The sequence below is a fragment of the Pediculus humanus genome, genomic scaffold (genome assembly GCF_000006295.1).
Source record: "Pediculus humanus corporis 1103172107503 genomic scaffold, whole genome shotgun sequence".
In the NCBI taxonomy this organism is placed as follows: Eukaryota; Metazoa; Arthropoda; class Insecta; order Psocodea; family Pediculidae; genus Pediculus; species Pediculus humanus.
Genome location: NW_002987119.1, coordinates 32,407 through 51,394, shown reverse-complemented (window position 1 = coordinate 51,394; position 18,988 = coordinate 32,407). Strand labels below are relative to the sequence as shown.

The following is an 18,988-nucleotide window of genomic DNA, read 5'->3' as shown; positions in this document are numbered from 1 at the left end:
TTTTTTTTTTAAATCGTTAGGAATCGTAATGATGATAATAATAATAATTTTTTTACTTTTTTGTTATTGGGTAACAAACAAACACACAACATATATTATTAATTTTAAAAATTGATACTTAATAGAAAAAAAAAAAACAAATTTTCCGAGGGAAGAATTTTTTCTTTTTTTTTTTGTCAAAGGAATCAAATATTAAAAGTTATTAGATTACAAAAGGGACAAAAAAAAAAAATTTTATCCAGTCGAAATGAAACGAAATTATTACTTTTTTTTCAAGAGAGAGAGAGAGAGAGAGAGAGAGAGAGAGAGAGAGAGAGAGAGAGAGATGAAAGTATCAAATATCAGAAGAAGAAATAAAAAGAAAACAATTTTTACTAAAAAAACTAAAAAACTTTTTAAATATTACTATCATTATTATTATCGTTTTAGTCATCGTCATAGTCATCGTAGTTTCCTTTGGAAAGTTTTAGTGTTAAGAAGAAAAAAGAATGAAAGGATCAAGAAGAAGAAGATGAAGGAGGAGTAGGAGGATAGAAAGGAATGAAAGGGATAAAAACCATCCATAAGTTTGTTTCAATTGTATGTTTTCCCATTATCCTTTTTTTTTTTCCTTTCCTTTTTCCTTTTTCTCTCGTTTTTTTTTTTTTTTAATTTTCTGTTTTGAATGTAATTATAATAACGAATGAATGAAAGGAGAAACAATTTGTCGTTGTTCACGCCGACGGCGCACAATGGAAAATATATCAAAAAGTGTCTGGAACGGACACTTTCCCTATCTGTTTAAATAATAATTTTTAATTTATATTGTCTCCATTATTTCTCTCGTTTACTCGAACTTATTCTTATTTCGTGGGAGAATAAAGATGAGGAGGGAGGAGAGGGAGGAAAAAGGGACGTAGGGGGTTTAGGGGGTTAGATTTTGGATCAGTTCTTGAAAACTTTTTTTTTTTTTCCTTCCTTCTTCTTCTCATTTTGTTCTTTTATATATTTATTTTTTTTCTTCTCTCCTTTTTTTTTTTTTTTTTTGTTTTATTTATTATTAATTTTTTTTTTTTTTCAAAAATTAATTTCATTTGTAGAGTTATTATGATAATAATGATTTTTTTTGGGTGGGGAGAAGGGTGAAGGGAAAGGGTAAAGTTTTGGTATGGTTTTTGATTACCACAATGATTTTTTTTTTTTAAGGGTAAGAGAAAGAAAGAAAAAAAAATGTCGGAAGATGAAATTTTTTTATTTTTTAAATTAAAAACTTGGAAAGTTAATGAACACTTTAAGAAGAAGAAGAAGCAGAAGAAGAAGAAGAGGAAGGAAAAGAAGAAGAAAAAAAGTTTTAAATGAGATTATATTTGTTAAACGTTTAAAGTTAACGGTCGGTTTTTTTTTTTTTATATTTTATTGCATTTTTTTTTTTTTTTTTTAGTTTTAATGTTTTTTTAATGGAAGAAGAAAAAAAAGAAAAAGTAAATGAAAATATTAATAATTACCGGGACTTTCTGAATCGGAATTACTATCTCTGCTATCTCTTTCTCTTTCCGTTTCCGATGGTGGAAGTCCATCATCCGGTATCGGCCTGTGTAATAAAGTTAATCCAATTTCTGGAGAAGAAGGAGATGTGCTCGGAATCGGTTGGGGTCCAACAGGATGACCCGAACTTGTTGAATATAATAAACCTAATTCTCGAGCTTCATTTTCTTCTTGAGCTTGTTGCCGACGCAATGCAACTTGAGCTGCCATAACTCTTTGTCTTTCTGCTATTAATGTACATTTGGCACAAACACAGTCTCGCCATCGACAATATCTTTTATGACCCTAATAATAAAAAAAAAAATTCAGTTTAATTTTTCCTCTCGTTTTACTCATTACGTAAAAATCTTTTTTGTTAACCTCCCCCTCCTTCTTCCCCCTAAAAATTTTTTTATTTTATTAATGAAGAAAATTTTAAACGTGAGAAAACATAAAATTAAAATACCAAAAAAAAAAAAAATTATTCACGGCCGACATTTTTTTTTCATTGTAAATTTAAAATTTCAATATCGATAATAATAATAATAAATGAATAAATAAATAATTTAAAAAAAAAAAAAATATAAGAAAAAACATACTTTTAAAGCAGAAACAACTCCATGATTTCTACATCTGGCACATTTTGGAGTTCTCTGATATCTTTCGGATGCTCTTAAAAAAAATGCCGGCGGTATCGCACCTAATACTGAATGTTGTGTCATTAATGTTGACATGTCTATTCCACTCGGTAAACTAGACATTTCAAACCGAAATCGTCATCATTATTATCATTAAACATTCAATAATTATCCATAATTTTTCCAAAAAAAAAAAAAAAAAAAAAAAAGTTCCAAAAAAAAAAAAAAATTTTTTTTTTAACCACTAAAAACTTCCAACTAATAAAAAAAAAATTTTTTTTTTTTTTTTTTTACAAAAAAAAAAAAAATCCCGAAATTTTTATTTAAAAATTAAAACGCACGCACACACACACACTCGAACCCGAACACACACGGGAAGAGAGAGAGAGAGAGAAAACCTTCACGATCGCGAACACAAAATGAAAATGATAAAATATTTTAAATATAAACTTATCGGGGGTGTTTTTGGGGATGAAGCAATCACATTTATGTGATTTGATGTAAATAAGTATAAAAGGGATTTTGAAACGCAATTGTTTGCTAGCCGTTTTTTTTTTTTTTTTTTTTTTTTTCTATTTTAATTTACTTTACTTATTTTCTTTTTCTCTTTTTTATTTTCTTTCTTTCTTTTTTTTTTTTTATTTTACTTACTGTATATTCAGTTGGCTGGAGTTTAACATTTTAAACCAATCGAAACTGGAGATGAGAAAGCGCATGTGACGTCATAATTTAAATGCTCCTCCTTGTGTTATTTTGTAACTCACTTTGTTATTTTCCTATGCTCTGGAGAAATTATAATCACATAAAATGAACTTTTTTTCTGTTTTTCAATAAGTGTTTGCTTTTAAATATATATTATTATTATTATTATTTTCAATAAGTTGAAAAAATATATATTTAAAAAAAAAAAAAATTAATAAATAAAAATAATTGCTTAGGTATAAAAATTTACAATAGAAATTATATTGAATTAATAAATTTATGTTTTTTTTTGCAGTGAAGTTTTTGTTTTTTTTTTTAAATAAATAAATAAATAAACTAATTTTAATAAAAAATTATTAAAATGATGTTATTTATTTTAATTATGTTAATCAATGAAAAAATATTCTCAAAACTAAATAATAACTATTTAGTCTTGACAATTGTTTATTTTTTAAAAAAATAATTAAAAATATATTTTAATTAATTTTATTTATTAATGGAGGATTTGTTTTAAAAAAAAAAATAGAATTATGTATCAAAATTTTGAAAATGAATTAAAATTTAAATAAAATTTTTTTTTCAATTAATTAATTTTTTTAATAAAAATATTAAATTGAAAAAGAAAAATGAAGAAAGAATTTTCTTTTTGAATTTTTTCATAACTTGTCAATTAATATTTTTTCAACTTTAATAAACTAATGTAAAAATAATAATAATAATAATTAATAAATAAATATGCTTGTATGTGTAAATGTACATTCTCAAATAAAAAAAAAAAAAAGAATTGTTTTTAATTTTTTTTTTTTTTTTTATAAATAACTTGGTTAAATTATAAATCATGTCAAATACATTTGAAATTCTCATAGATTCTGAGAAAAGAAAAGAAAAGCAAGTTCAACCCTTTGGAATAACGGAAAATCCCTTAAAAACATTTTATGTTTAACATTCGAAATGACATAAATTTTCATATGAGTTAATAATATGCTTTTTCAGCATATTTTGAATGACATGGAAAAACAGAATCTGTGTGTGTGTGTGTGTGTGTGTGTGTTTTATAAAATTGGTAAGGCCGTTGGTCAAGTGTTGTCACTACCAGATTTCCTATGATGCAGATTTATTTTATTCAAATACAATAATCATGCAAATTTCATACAAATATATATATATATATATATATTTATATATATGATTTTCTTTTTAAAAAAATTGAATATTTTATTTTTTTTATGTTTTATAAAAATTTAAAAGTCAATTTTTTTTTATTTTTTTTTTGCATAGCTCAAATTATTTTATTTTACCTTACACAAAATAATAAACAATATTTTACATTGGTTTTGACAATTAAAATATCAATAAATCAAAGTTCAATATTTTTAAACAAAAAAAAAAAAAAAAATTAGCAAGTTGTAATTAGGTTTTTTTTAAAATGTTTATAATTGACATAATTAATTATTTAAATGTTACAATAAGAGTTAATATCCACGTTTTATCTTAATTTATTAAAATCAATGTTTCTAAATTGTTATAAATAAAAAAAAAAATTAAAAATTTAAGAATGAAATTTTTTACATAAGGTTGAAAGCAATTGTTATGGGATAAAATTTTTTTTTTTTTTTTAAACTAAAATTTGATAATTAATAATTGGATAAAATTTTTTATATTTTTTATTATTTTTATTTATTTGAGAATGATTTATGATTAGTTTTTAAATATTTTTACTGTTTTTTTGTATTATTTTAATAATTTTCAAGTTTTTACATACCTTAATGAGGACGTACGTTAGTGAGTGATAAAATAATCAAAACAGCGACATCTATGAAAAGTTTTTAAAACTTTTCAGTTCTGCCAACTTTTAACCGCTTCATTTATCATGTCGCCATATTTATATTTTCAAATGCCAGTGAATAGTTAATTTTAAGTTATTTACAATTTTTTTTTAAACACTGGTTTAAATTTTATTTTTCTAATATTAAATTTAAATATTAAGCTCTTTTTTTTATTAAACGTTATTGTGATTATTCCTTTTTTTTAAATAATTAATTGATATTTATCAAAGTAATTTTACATAAAAAAGGTATACAACATTGGTTTGTTTAACTATGGCAAGTAAAGAAGTAGTTAAAAGCAAAAGTCATGGTAGTTCAGCTTTAGTAGTTTCTGATCAAGAACAAGATTTGGCTCAATCAGCTTTATCAGGTACCTTACTTGAATTGTTAATGTAAATACAAATTTATATGCATATGAAAATAATTATATGTGACAATGTAAAATATAATTATAATTTTTAGATTTTACAAAAGGCAATTATTCAGCTTGCTTAACAAGCTTGGCAAAACTAGAAGCAACTTGGACTCATGATTCTAAAGTAGCTCACAATAAAGCTGTTGCAGAATATTATAAATCTAGTTTAAAAAAAACCGATCAATTTAGAAAAAATTTAGCAAACTTAAGATCTCAACCTATATGGAATGGTGACGATGTTGTTAGACTTGATGATGTAGAGCAGTGTTTTTTATATTATAATCATGCTGTGTTATTATTTCACCTTAAACAATACAATCTTGCTTTAAAAGTAATAAAAGAAGTTTTCACATTTATCGAACCAATGGGTATGTGTTATTGATTAGAAAAAAACATATTTTTATTTTTTATGCAACTAATGTTATTCTATTTCTTTAGAGGAAAGTTTAGCTCACAAAGTGTGTTTACTGCTAGTAGAATTATTATTATGTATGAGGCAAGTTGATACTGCTTTAGATTATATCAGTTACATTACTAGTCAATTTGCATCAACTAAAAATATTCAGGTGCTTGAGAAGGAACCTGCCGAGAAAAAACCTATAGTTTTCGATGCAGCAACTGATGCTTTTAGGCTAAAGTTATTACAATGTCAAACTAGGTGTTATCTAATGAATAAATGTTTAAAAGGAAGTAAAAAGGAACTGAAAACTATAATGACAACAGGTGGCAATGTAAGTTTTTTAAGCTACTATCACTCAAATTTTTAATATTATTGTAAATTTGAATTTTTTAAAAGTATCACCCGAATTTGAATTACCTTACAAATTAAAGTCATTTAATTCTTTTTTGTTCCAGAATGTAGCTTCAGTATTTTTAAAGGCTAATCTAGAGTATTTAAAAAAAAATTATACGAAATCCATTAAGGTATTAAATTCAATATTAAATCACACTTTACCCAATTTTAAGGACACTGGGGAATCGGTTAACATATTGTATTACAACAATATGGCTTGTATTCATCATTATTTAAGAAAGCCAAACTTAGCTTGTTTTTATTTGCAAAAAGCCATTAAAGAAAATGAAGAAGCTATAAAAAGTTTCCCTAAACCTGAAATCCCAGAGGAATTATCAAATAGGCCTTTATATACTCTTAGTTCTAATAAATTAACTGAATTAATGTATAATTTAGGAGTAGCTTTGTTGTACGCTGGGAAACCTTCTCAAGCTTTTGATTGTTTAACAGAGGCTGTTCAAGTTTATCATATGAACCCTAGACTGTGGCTTAGAATGGCTGAATGCTGCATAATGGCACATAAATCTGTAAGTAGTATGACAAATTATTTAGTAAATATTAATATGTAAATTCTTATGTTTTTTAAATGTAAATACGAGTGTTATTATTATTATTATTTTTTTTTTTTTTTTAGAATAATGAAGAAGATTTTAATATTCACGTGAAAAAAAATGATTTAGTTCAAAATGTAATTGGAAGCGGTCAGCATAGGAAATTAGTTATCGCCAATAAATTATCTAAAGATATCCATTACACAAATGAGTATCAATCGTACGCCATACCAGCTCCAACTTTAGAATTTGCTTTTTTGTGTGTTAGAAATGCTTTGCATTTATTGCCAACTAATGAAAAAGGAGAAATTCACAGCGGTCGAACAACACCCATTCAAGAGCCTACAGCAGCAAGTTTAGAAAAGTATGTATTGAAAATTTAAAATATTATTTTAATCAAATTAAACAAATGTCTGACATATTTTGTTGCAATTGGTTTTTTTAATTTAAAAAAAATAATAATTTAATTATTATTATCATTTTTTTTTTTTTTTTTTTGAAGTCTTCCGAACAAAAAGTGCTTTTTATGGAGCGCCTTCAAACCCCATTGGTGAAACAGAAGTGAAAAATTTAAGATGTTCAGTACTTGCGGCGGCTGCTTATGTAACTCTTTGTTTAGGTGATCATATAATAGCTTTAGATTATGCCCAAGAACTTTTACAACAAAAACCATTATCTGGAGTTCACAAAATGTTAGGTCACTTATATGCAGCTGAAGCCTGTATATTTATCGATAAAATATCAGAAGCTCTGGAGCATTTAAATCCGGAATTAATAACCGATTTGAGTGTTGGTCTGCCTGTACCTGTTGAGGATTGCGTAGAAGAAAGTTCAAAACCATTGAAAGGTTAGTAAAAATTTTTTTTATCGTACATTAAATAGTTACTTGGATTATAATAAAACTTTCATTTATTTATTGCATTAAATTTTCTTTTTTTTTAGAGTGGTATCCAAATAATTTATTGACTGCCAAAGCTTTAATGCAGTATCATTTGGCTGTGGCTTTTGCAATTAGAGGTCAATATGAAAAATCAGGAGAAACGTTAAAGCATGTCTGGATGTTGAAAGGAAACTGTGACATTCCCATACAAGTTATTATGCTAGCATTATACATTGAATTGCAACTAGGTATATAATTATATACATAATTATAATTTATCTAATTTGTATTATTTTAATTTCAATTTATTTTATTTATTTTTTTCAGGTCATGCTGATAATTCTAGGACTATCATTAAACAGCATTGTCCTCATTTGAGGTAAATCGGCCTGTACTACTCAAAATGTATATAAAAATGGTATGTAAGATATTAAGACAAACAAAAAAAAAAAAAAAATTTTCAATTAAAAATAAATAAAAATGATTAGTTTTATGATTTTATTTATTTATATTTAAAACCCTACTAAAATTATTATTATTTTCTTGCATACTTATGTGTATATATAGTAATTTGCATTAAATTATTTTCAGGTTTTAAACATAAAAAAAGTTTCAGTGATTGTGTTTTAACAATTATTCGAATTCAAAGGAAACTGGATAAAACAGTTTTAAAAAAAAAAAAAAAATTAGCAATGTAATTTAAAATTGTTTTTTTTTTTTATTAAATGTTAAAATAAATATTGCCATTATCGTCTTATAAAATTTGATAAAAACAAATTTGTTTAAGATTTTTTAATATATATATATATTTAAATTTGGCAATTATTATAATAAAAAATTTTTAAATCAGTATCAGTAATTTGCATCATAATAAAATTCTTTCAATTAATTAATTACTTCTGTCTTTTTTAAAACTAATATTTAATATAAATTAATATTTTAAATCATCCTTTAAATTTATTTATAAAACAAAAATTTTTTAAATTTTACTATTACTTTTTAAAATATTTAATCGAAAATATGCATAGATAATATTTTTCGTACTCTATGGTCACGTCCGCTGACACGTCAAGTTACGGCAATGTTGACGCTGTTTTGGCCGTAAATAAACTTAATTTGCTTATGTATAAAATTTAAAACTGTAAAAAAAAAAAATGAGCGCGATTAAGTGCTATTTAAAATGTGTCGATAATACTCATGAACCATTCTTATTAGAAGATGAGAAAGAAATGATTTTTGGAAGAGGTCCAGATACTAAAATAAAAGATTCTCGTTGCTCCAGAAATCAAAGTAGGTGACAGTTGTTTACATTTTGAATCATTCAAATTCTTTTTTAATCAATATTACATAATTTAAAATAATTTTTGGATCGACATTCATATAATTACAATATTAGATAATTAAGATTGACATAATATATTAGTAGAGTTTACTATAACTATTCGTTGCGAAATTTTTTTTATGGAAGTACTTGTTTAAAAAGTTTTATTTTTAAAATAAAATAATAATGCGCGTTTATAAATCTGACTGATTAAAAAGAAATTTTTTTTAAAATCACAATAAATTACAATTAAAAATAATTTTATGCTATTGTATTTCCTTTAGTTTACATGTAGCAAAACGTTTATTTTTAGTTAAAGTAAAGGCATCATACAGTAAAAGAACAGTTAAAGTCACACAACTTGGAAGAAATACATGTGGATTAAATGGAATGGCTCTTAAAAAAAATACAACAGTAACAGCCAAACATGGAGATAGAATTGAAATTCTTTTAGGTTTATTTGTACATACAATTGAATTTGAGTCAGACGAACAAAATAAACAAGAGAGTCATAAAAATATTGATGTAGCTTCAAGTAGAAAAAATAGTAACACAGAGGAAGAATGTGAAGAAATAAGAGAAATTTCAGACGAAGACAATGGACCAGTTGCTAAAAAAATTAAATTAAATTCTAGTGCGCCTTGGGAATCAGTTGATGAGGGTAAATTATTAATTTACACTCCTGAAGGAGTGACTTCTTCTAGTTTGATTGCAGCATATGATTTAGATAATACAATTATATGTACTTCAAGTGGTAAAACTTTTCCAAAAAATAAAAATGATTGGAAAATAATGTTTGAAGAAGTTTTAAACAAATTAAGAGAATTGCATGCGGAATCTTATAAAATCCTCGTTTTTACAAATCAAGCAGGATTATCTTCAGGAAAACAAAGTGTTAGTGATTTCAAAAGTAAAATTGAATGCATTGTAAAAAAATTTAATTTGCCCATGCAAGTATTTGTAGCGACAGGACATTCGATTTATAGAAAACCTGCTATAGGCATGTGGGAAGCTGCAATGGAAAGAAACGATAACATAAAAATTGATATGGCCAAAAGTTTTTATTGTGGGGATGCTGCAGGAAGAGAAGAAAATTATTGGAAAAAAAAAGATTTCTCTTGTTCCGATATATTATTCGCCACAAACTTAGAATTAAATTTTTTAACTCCAGAGCATCACTTTTTAAATAAGAAAATGCAACCTTTCAAAATTAAGGTTTTCGATCCCAAAGCTATACCATGTGATGTTCCTTTGTGCGAACCCTCTTGGGGTCAAGTAATTTTAAATAAACTTGAAGTTATTATATTAGTCGGTTATCCAGGAGCTGGAAAATCACATTTTGTTAAAACTCATTTAACGCCCGCGGGTTACGTATCGGTCAATAGAGATTTATTGAAAAGATGGAGCAAGTGTGCGAGTGAAATGACAAAAGCTCTAGATCAAAAGCAAAGGGTTGTTATTGACAGTACTAATCCAGATATAGAATCTAGAAAGAGGTACATTGATATTGCTAAAAATTACACAAATGTAGTAAGATGTTTTATAATGAATACCAGTTTGCAACATGCAAAGCATAACAACAAGGTGAGTAATATTAATTTACAAAAAAAAAAAATTAAATTAAATTAAATTACAAAATCTAAAAACGAGATTTTTATTTTTTTTAAAGGTCAAATTTTCTCGAGTAAATGTTATATTTTCTTTTCATAATAATAAATCTTTTTTCAGTTTCGTCTGCTGACAGATCCGGCACAAGCCGTAACTGACGTAGTCATACATACTTATGCGTCTAAATACCAAGAACCAACTTATGCAGAAGGATTTTCTGAAATATTAAAAATAAATTTCTGGCCAACTTTTAAAAATCCAGACAAAGAAAAATTGTATAAATTATTTTTGCTCGAAAAATAAGTAAGTTTGGTTTTTATTTTTATTTTCAAAGCAATTAAACAAACCAAATACGATCAAATGCAGTTTACGTGTTTAATATTATTATTATTATTATTATTATTATTATTATTATTATTATTATTATTATTAATGTTAACTAATTCGTATCATGGCCGTTTTATTACAATAGTTACGACCTTTTCGCCATTTAATTATTGCGATAAAATTAATGAAAGGATCGTTTGTTGTCTACTGCCACTGTAAAATATCGGAAAATAATTTTTTTTTTTTTTTTTAATTATTTAGTTTGATTCGTAATTAGAATTTGATTAAATTCGTTTAGACTTTGCAAAACTTTAGTTTTCAACGGTTGGTACTCCATTTCCGTTTTTTTCGCATCTATGAATTCTTTAACGGAATTATTATTTTGTTCCAGCAGTTGTAATTTTTTTTCAAGATTGTTCAAATGAACGTAAGTTTCGTTTTCATTTAATTCTTTCGTCATTTGTTCGTTTTGTTTTTTCAAATCCATTTTGATTTTGCTCAGAGACGTTTTGCTCTTGTTCAAATCATCTTTTTCCCGTAATAAATTTTCCCTTTTTTCCTTTGCTTTGTTCCTTAAATCGTCCAAATCGGAAAACGTGTTCATTTCTTCCGCCATTTTTTTCATTTTTTCACGGAGGCTAACCGTTTCCTCCTGGATTTTCTCTTCCAAATTTTCAATTTTTTTCATGTTGTTGGTTAATTTTTCTCTTTTGATATTTAATTCTTCGACGGTTAATTTAGATTTTCTCAATTCTTCTTCTTTGAGCGTTAGATTTTCTTTCATGAGGTAAAATTCATCGCGACTGTAAAAAAAAAAAAAAAAATTTGCAAACATAATTTGTTTGGTTGTTGTTGCAACTGAAAACATTTTTTACCTTGGCAATTTTATGACTCCAGTTAAATTTTTACTCATTCGTTCCAGCGTTTCAACAATTTTATTTTCTAAATCTTGTATTTTATCATTTTCTTCTTTTTCCGAGTCTTGAAAAGTTGATAAAAATTGTTCCATCGTTTCTTCCCGTTTTTTTAACTCTTTAAATTTTTTATGTCTGTCCGTTTGACTTTTTTCCAAATCCCGAAAATGTTTTTTTTTTTTTTTTTTTTTTTTTTTTTGGGGTTTCTTTTAACCTTTTATCAGTTTTAAAAAAAAAAAAAAAAAAGAAAAATTTTTTGTTTTTCCTTCATACCTGTTCGGTCATTTCCAATTCATCTTTTTTTTTTTTTATTTCTTCATTTATGTGATTTATTTGTCTGTCAATGGCGGCCATTTCCGCATTATCTTCTTTAACTTTTTGCAATAATTTTTCCCTTTCCTGTGCCGGTGTTGACCTCGTTTTTTCCTCTTCCAACAATATTGCTTTTCTATCTTCTCTCTCTCTCAATTTATAATATAATCTCACAGTTTCTTGTTTAATCTAAATGATTAAAAGGGAAGGGAATCAAAATTATTACTTGAATTTTATTTATTTGATAAAGGTTTCATAAAAAAGAGGGAGGAAAATACCTGGGAACCTGAAATTCTATCTTCCAAATCTAATTTTTGCCTCGTCAACATTTCAAGTTCTTGCTGGTCTTCATCAATTTCTTTTTGAAGATTTTCATTTGTCACTTTTAATTCTTGGTATTTTTTCCTTTCGTTTTCATTCATTTCTTCAATGAGTTTAAAGGTCACATTTTTTTCCTGTAAAATAATATTATTATTATTATTGTTAATCCTTTTTTTTCGGATGTTGATGTTGTGTGTAGATGTACTAATTTACGAAAGATTTTAAAAAAAAAAAAATAGAATTTTTTTTTGACATTTGTTTCAAATTGATGAGAATCAGATTCAAAATTTAAACAAAAAGTAATATTAATAATAATAATAATAATAATACAGCAACACGTGTTTTAACTCAACACATACATTTTGTACATCATCTTCGAGTTGTTGAATGAGATTTTCTTTCATTCGGTTTTGTTCAAAGAGTTCATTTAAATTTTCTGTTAGCCTTTCATTTTCATTTTTTAATTCTTCCGTTTCCGCATCTATTTGCGCTTTGTCCGTGTTCGTATTGACTTTATCAATAACCAAATTATAGTCTGCTAATTGACCTTGCAATCCCGTTAATTCCGATGCAATTTCCCTGACTCTTTTCTCGTAGACTTGCGAAGTCGCTTGCTGTTGAGTTTCCAATTCGATCTCTTCATTTAAACGATTCATTTCCATTTGTATGTCTTTCATTTTCATTCTCAACAATCCTTCGTAGTAACGCTTGTCTTTGACTTGTCTGATTTGAGGTCCCCTACTTGACGTCGACATTCGCAAACCTGCAACTCCCTGCTGTGTGATCGGCCTGTCCAAAACGTTGATCTGAAATAATTTATATTTTTGTATTTTCCAATTCATTCGTGAATTTTTTTTTCTTATTTTCCTCAAATGTAATAATTACGTTAGACATTCCTAAAACTGATTGTGTGGTCCTCGGAGGCTGCTGCATCATACCCGTCGACATTCTCGATGCTGTTTTATTTGTAAAACTTTGCGTTGACGGAGGTCTTCCCGTTTGCATTCTATCCGCATAAAAATCTTACTTGAAAGGAAATGTTAATAATAATAATAATAATTAGATCTAATTTTACATTCAACATATTCATCATATCAATTTTTAATTAAATAATAATAATTATTATTTCCTTTATATTTAAAAGTGTGAATAAGAAATTGTTTTTTTTTTTTGTTGTATTTTTCAGATTTTTTCGCCATTGAAGGAAAAATGGTTTAGAAAATTTTTTTTTTTTTTTAAAAAAAACTAATTATCGAGAGGACGATTTAAAAACCCCACCAGATATTTTACCACGTTTACATAAATTATTTTCATCAAAGTAGTCAATAAAAAAAAAAAAAAAATGTGGGTATGTAAATATAGAAGAAAAATTCAAATAAGTTTAGTTTTTTTTTTTTTTTTTTTAACTTTTTCTTCTTTTTCTTTTTTTTTTTTTTTGTTAAGATTTTAATTTAAGTTTTTTTTTAAAAAAAAAAAAAATATATAAATATAGTAAAATTGTTGAAAAAGTTATTTTATAATTATAAAAGAGAAAATTAAATAAGAGAAAGATTTTTTTTTTCTCCCCCCCCCCTAAATAATTAAAATGATCGATTGTAAATTTTTAAATAAGAATTTTATTCTTTTTTTTTTTTTTCCAATTATAGTTTTTGTTTTAGAAACAACAAATAAATAAATTTATATATAAATATAAATATATTTTAATTAAAGTAAAAAAAAAATTGAATGTTTGAAGTATTAAAAATAATAATAATAATAATAAAAATTTTAAAAAAAAATTATTTTTGTTGACATAGTTTATTATAAATAAATGAATTGAATGAATGAATTGTTTTAATTTGCTTTTTATATTGTATAATTTAATAAAAGCGAAAAAATAAATGTTTATGATCTTATATTATTAAAATATTTATATATGTATATTTTTTTTTAAAATCAAATTATGAGAAATTGTTTAAAAACCTAAAACCAAAAATTTTTTTTTTTTTTTTAATAAATTAGGTTTTGAGTTTAACATTACAATTTTTATTTTTAAATGCACTTAATTAAAGAGTTTTTATTGTTTTTAATTAAACACACACACACAAAAATAATAACACAAATGTTTTTAAAATGCAGTATTATTTTATTTTATTTTTAAATTTAAATGATTTTTCTTTTTTTGTTTTTATTCAACGATTTTATTTGAAAAAAGAAAAAGAACAAACTGAAATGTTTTTTTTTTCTTTTACCTTTTGAGATATATTTTAAATAATACTTCTTCTTTCGATTTATTTAATTAATTAATAAAAGAATATTTTTTATATATATAAATTCATTCATATAAAGTTTCTAATATCTGAATATTATTTTGTTTGTATTTAAAATTTCTGGTTTCTGTGGAAACGATTCAATGGCATGAACAAAAAAAAAAAAATGTTGTATGCTTTTTTATGTAAGAAAAATAATTCACAAACGATTCGTGATATAAAATAAAAATAAATAAATAAATAATATTTTTTATTAGATTTTTATTTAATTTTTTTTTTTTTTTTGGTTAATAAAAATCATTTTCCATTGGGTTTTGGGCATTTTTGAGGGGGGAAGAAAGTAGGGAGGTAGGGAGAGAGGGAAGTAATTTAATTTTTTATTAAGGAAAAAATTATTATTATTATAGTAAAAAGGTTATGATAAAATAAAATAAAAAAATTTTTATTAAATAATGACGATTATGTTTATAAAAAGTGTTACGTAATAAATGCAACAGATGGCATTCGTATCGTTCAACGTAAACTCGTTTGTTAATTTACTAAATTTGAGACGTCTTCGTAACAACAGTTCTCGTAACAAGCTTGAAGTGTTTGTTGGTGATACTTTTAAGTTATTTGTGTTTTTTTATGGATTAATTCCGTTTTTTTTGTGTGTGTGTGTGTTTGTGTGTTTAGCAGCCGCATATTAAATAAATGCCACAGTATAAAAAAAATTAATTATGGTTAATTTTATTTGGATTCCAAGATAACAAAAAAAATTTTACTTTCAAAGGTGTAAAGTTGAGTTGTTTTATTGTGAATTTTTTTCTCATCAAAACCAACGGTTTTTTTTCCTTTTTCTCTCTTAAAAGTGTTTTTTTATCTGTTTGGTGATCTTTCAAATTATTATTTTTTTTAAAAGTTTCTTTCCTTTATTTTAATATTTTTTTGTGTGTTAAATTATATATATATATATATATTAAATTACATAATGGATGATGAAGATTCTGGTCTTGGTACAAAATCTCCAATCAAGAGGTTAGGATCGACAAGAAAACTTTTATTTTTTAACAGTAAGTTAAACGTTTATTTTTACTTTGTGTTAAAATTGTGAAGGACGTCAAGCGTCACTTGAGGGAAAAAAAAAAAAAAAAAAAAAATGTACCCTGTTTGTATTCTATAGACATGTGTTTCCCATCTTTACATGCATTCAACTTTTATTTATTTCATTTTCATTTTTAATTTATTAAAAGCTTCTTTTTTTTTTCTTCGTTTTAATTATAATATCTATTTCTTTTCATTTTATTTTAATTTAAAACATAGTCTCTGACCTTATTCATTAATTTTGCAATTAAACGATGTCTTTTGCCAGTTTTAAAATTTAAAAAAAAAAAAAATTTTGTTTTTTATTTGATTTTTACAATGAGTTTGATTATCTAACTCAAAAAAATATTTAATTATTAAAAGTTTTTTGTTTTAAATTGTTTAAAAGTGTACAAAATTTTTTTTCATATAGAAAGTAATTTTATTTTAAATCGAAAGTAAAACTTTTACCAGGTAATGAAATTTGTTTTTAATTATTTAAAATTATTCGATGATTTTAATTATTTCATTTAATTTAATTTATTGATGTATATATATTGGTGTGGAGAATTTGAAGAAAGTCTTTAAGTCTGTAGATTAACAAAGTAATAATTATTTAAACATTTTATTTTATAACCAATGATACATTTGTAAGTAATCGTGAATTCTCATATCGTTTGGAGAATATTTTCAAAAATTGAAGTTGCATACTATATGTATCGTTTAAAATTTGGTTTGTGTCGAAAGTTTCCAAGTTTTGCATTTTATTTATTTATTTATTTTGATTTTTATTTTCTTTTATTCACTTTTAAACACTTTTTTGTCTGTTACAATTCAAATAACTTTTTGTTAATTAAATACAAATTTATTTTAAAATATACTCCTGCTGCTGCTGCATTAATAACAGTTTGTTTACCGATAAAATATCATATCAGGTTTTTTTTTTTTTTTTTTTATTATGAAAGAATAAATTTCAATTCTTTTAAGTATATAATTTAAATTTTCTTTTAAAAAGAAATTTATCAATAATATCAAATTAAATTAAAATTTAATTTTGTTTAATAAATTGATTTTGGTTATTGTATGTTATTAATCGCATATTTTTTGTCTATTAATAACCATCTGTTAGATGATAAAAAACAAATTAACAAACACATTTAATTCTCCATAGCATAACAATATCAATAATTATTTATCTATCCATAAATTAATTTACCAATCAATTATTTAATTATTAAATGATGGAAAAAAAAACGTAAAATATAAATTTTTAAATTGTTATAAGGAAGAATAAGGTGGGGAGTAGGTGGAGGGGGAGAGGGGCAGGCAACAACAAAAAAAATTTATCAAAATCTTTAATATGGTCAACAACGACAAAAAAATAAAAAATAAAAACGAGAAACCGGTTTTTAGGGCGTTAAAGAATGAAATTCGCTCTTTGTTACCTTTATATATTTATATATTGTAAAATAATCATTAAGTAAATAAATAAATTATTAATATGTTTAAAAATCGACAATAAAAAATCTTATTATGGTGGAAGGGGGAGGGGAGGGTGGGGGGAATATTTAGGGTTTTATTGTAATATGTAATCCATTATTAAACGGTGAGTAATTTTTCTGTTACCGTGTCTAATCAGTAGTAGTACACGTTAAACCTGATAACTTTTTTTTTACGGCTGAAAAACCCAACAGAATAATATTTATAACAATTTTAGTTTAAAATTGAATTTTACACACGTGTATATGTTTAATGAAGACTTAAGTAAATGTTATGTCGGTTGTAAAAAATTTATAATTAATATTTATTTGTTTAATAAGGATTTTGGTTATTAAAAATTTGTTTTTACTCTTGTTCGGGGTTTTTTTTTTCGATAGGAGGTTATTTTTAACAAAACCGCACTTAATTATATATTTTTTTAAACGTAAAAGGTGTTCATACCAACCGGTTTCTTTTATTTATTTATTTATTTTTATTAAGAGCTTATTATATGTATATATATTTCCTACCGGTTTTTTTTTTCCAATGGTATGGTATTGTTGTTAAAAGTTTTACATTTGTTTTAATAAAATTCTATGGAAGTCTAATGTAAAATTAAAATTTAACATTTCATTTCGTATTTTTTCACATTTTGTTTTTTAAGAAAAAAAAAAAGAAAAGTTTTGTCTTGTTTTTGTTTAAGAATCATCGAACTTGCGTGGGAAGAGAGAGAGAGAGAGATTTTTTGTAAAGAGGTTTTTTTTTTTTAAGTAGTTTTTTTTTTTTTTAAAAAAAACGTTTTACACTTTGTAGTTATGACAACTTTATGTTTCCCCTTCGCTTTAAGAAAAAAAAAATTAAGTTTAATATCAAAGAATAATAATAATACTTGATTTTTTTTTCTATTGGTTTTAAGTTTAAATTTAAAAACGTTAAATTACGCATTTATAAATGAATAAAAAATAATAATAATAATAATTGAATTCAGGTTTAAATATATACTTTATTTAATGGGTCACGTTAAAACAATTTTTATTATTATTATTAAACAAATAATATTAGTTTCCGTGCATGAAAAAAAAAAATAATAATAATAATAACAATAAGGTTATAATCGTTTGTTGTTTGTTTGTGTTGTTTCGTATGTAAATACAATGTATTATTATTATTATTAAATGCGCGTAACGTTCGCAGACGATCTTACATACGACTTACTTATTACGACTGAATAAGATTTAAATTCAGGTACAAAGTCACACACGGGGGGCTTAGAAGTAGGTCGGACCAGTAAACGAACTTGACCTAAAGGCTTCGACATGAAATGAAATTTAAAACTCTTACGATGGTGAAGTGATGGCACCTCCGCGGTTGGTTGGATGCACTGAACAAAAAAAAAAAACAAAGAGACTTTCTTTATGTGGTAATGGTGGTAACAATGAAAAATCAATTAATAATAATTTTTTATTTTGTTTGTTTGAGCCTGCCTGCCTGCCTGCCTGCCTGCCTGTCTTTTCTTCTTCTTATTTCTTTCACAAAAGATTTAAAACATTTGCGTTACGAATTCGTTTAATAACAATAATAATAATAATAATGATAAATTTTTTTTTTAAATGTTTGTTTCATTGTTTTGTTTATTTATTACATCTTACATAAGAGTTTTTTTTTTTTTTTTTACGAGATGTATGTATTCGGTCGTTACATAATTTTTTTATTTTGCGTTTCTTTGCCAGGTATATTAAAAAAAAAAATTTTTTTTTAAGGTTTTTTCCTTGATGCGATAATGAAATTTTTTTTTTCTATTCTTTTCTTCAACGTGGTTTGAAATTTTAGAATGTAAATTACGTATGTCTATCTAATACTAAATTAAACACGATTCTTCATAAAAAAAAAACCTTCTAAATTTTATAAATATTTTCCTCCTTTTTTTTTTTGTTTAAAATTTTTTTTTTTTTTTTTAAAAAATGAGAAAGTTGGGAATTGGATTTTTTTTTTGTAGTTAATTTTAAATAATATATCTCGATGTAAAATTCCATTAGTTTATATTATTATATTTTAAAATATAATTTATTAAAAAAAAGGAAAGTTAA

The 18,988-nt window shown here is 24.4% G+C and overlaps 4 protein-coding genes across 4 annotated transcripts; 2 read left to right on the top strand and 2 right to left on the bottom strand.

Moving 5' to 3' along the window:
- Positions 1–1,473: 1,473 nt before the first annotated feature.
- Phum_PHUM159230 (uncharacterized protein) lies at positions 1,474–2,264 on the bottom strand (the record flags this gene model as incomplete). The annotated part of the gene is made up of 2 exons (XM_002424850.1): positions 1,474–1,809; positions 2,103–2,264. The coding sequence occupies 2 exons, from the start codon at positions 2,262–2,264 to the stop codon at positions 1,474–1,476; spliced, it is 498 nt and encodes a 165-aa protein (XP_002424895.1).
- A 2,678-nt stretch (positions 2,265–4,942) lies between these two features.
- On the top strand, positions 4,943–7,686 carry Phum_PHUM159220 (uncharacterized protein; the record flags this gene model as incomplete). Its single annotated transcript, XM_002424849.1, has 8 exons — positions 4,943–5,039; positions 5,132–5,452; positions 5,523–5,815; positions 5,940–6,404; positions 6,512–6,792; positions 6,947–7,275; positions 7,371–7,556; positions 7,655–7,686. 8 exons carry the CDS (start codon positions 4,943–4,945, stop codon positions 7,684–7,686), a joined length of 2,004 nt encoding a protein of 667 aa, XP_002424894.1.
- Positions 7,687–8,462: 776 nt separating this feature from the next.
- On the top strand, positions 8,463–10,540 carry Phum_PHUM159210 (polynucleotide kinase- 3'-phosphatase, putative; the record flags this gene model as incomplete). Its single annotated transcript, XM_002424848.1, has 4 exons — positions 8,463–8,598; positions 8,943–9,176; positions 9,237–10,213; positions 10,358–10,540. The coding sequence occupies 4 exons, from the start codon at positions 8,463–8,465 to the stop codon at positions 10,538–10,540; spliced, it is 1,530 nt and encodes a 509-aa protein (XP_002424893.1).
- Positions 10,541–10,731: 191 nt separating this feature from the next.
- On the bottom strand, positions 10,732–13,116 carry Phum_PHUM159200 (uncharacterized protein; the record flags this gene model as incomplete). Its single annotated transcript, XM_002424847.1, has 7 exons — positions 10,732–10,777; positions 10,897–11,367; positions 11,440–11,684; positions 11,752–11,979; positions 12,069–12,245; positions 12,471–12,917; positions 12,997–13,116. The coding sequence occupies 7 exons, from the start codon at positions 13,114–13,116 to the stop codon at positions 10,732–10,734; spliced, it is 1,734 nt and encodes a 577-aa protein (XP_002424892.1).
- Positions 13,117–18,988: the final 5,872 nt, after the last annotated feature.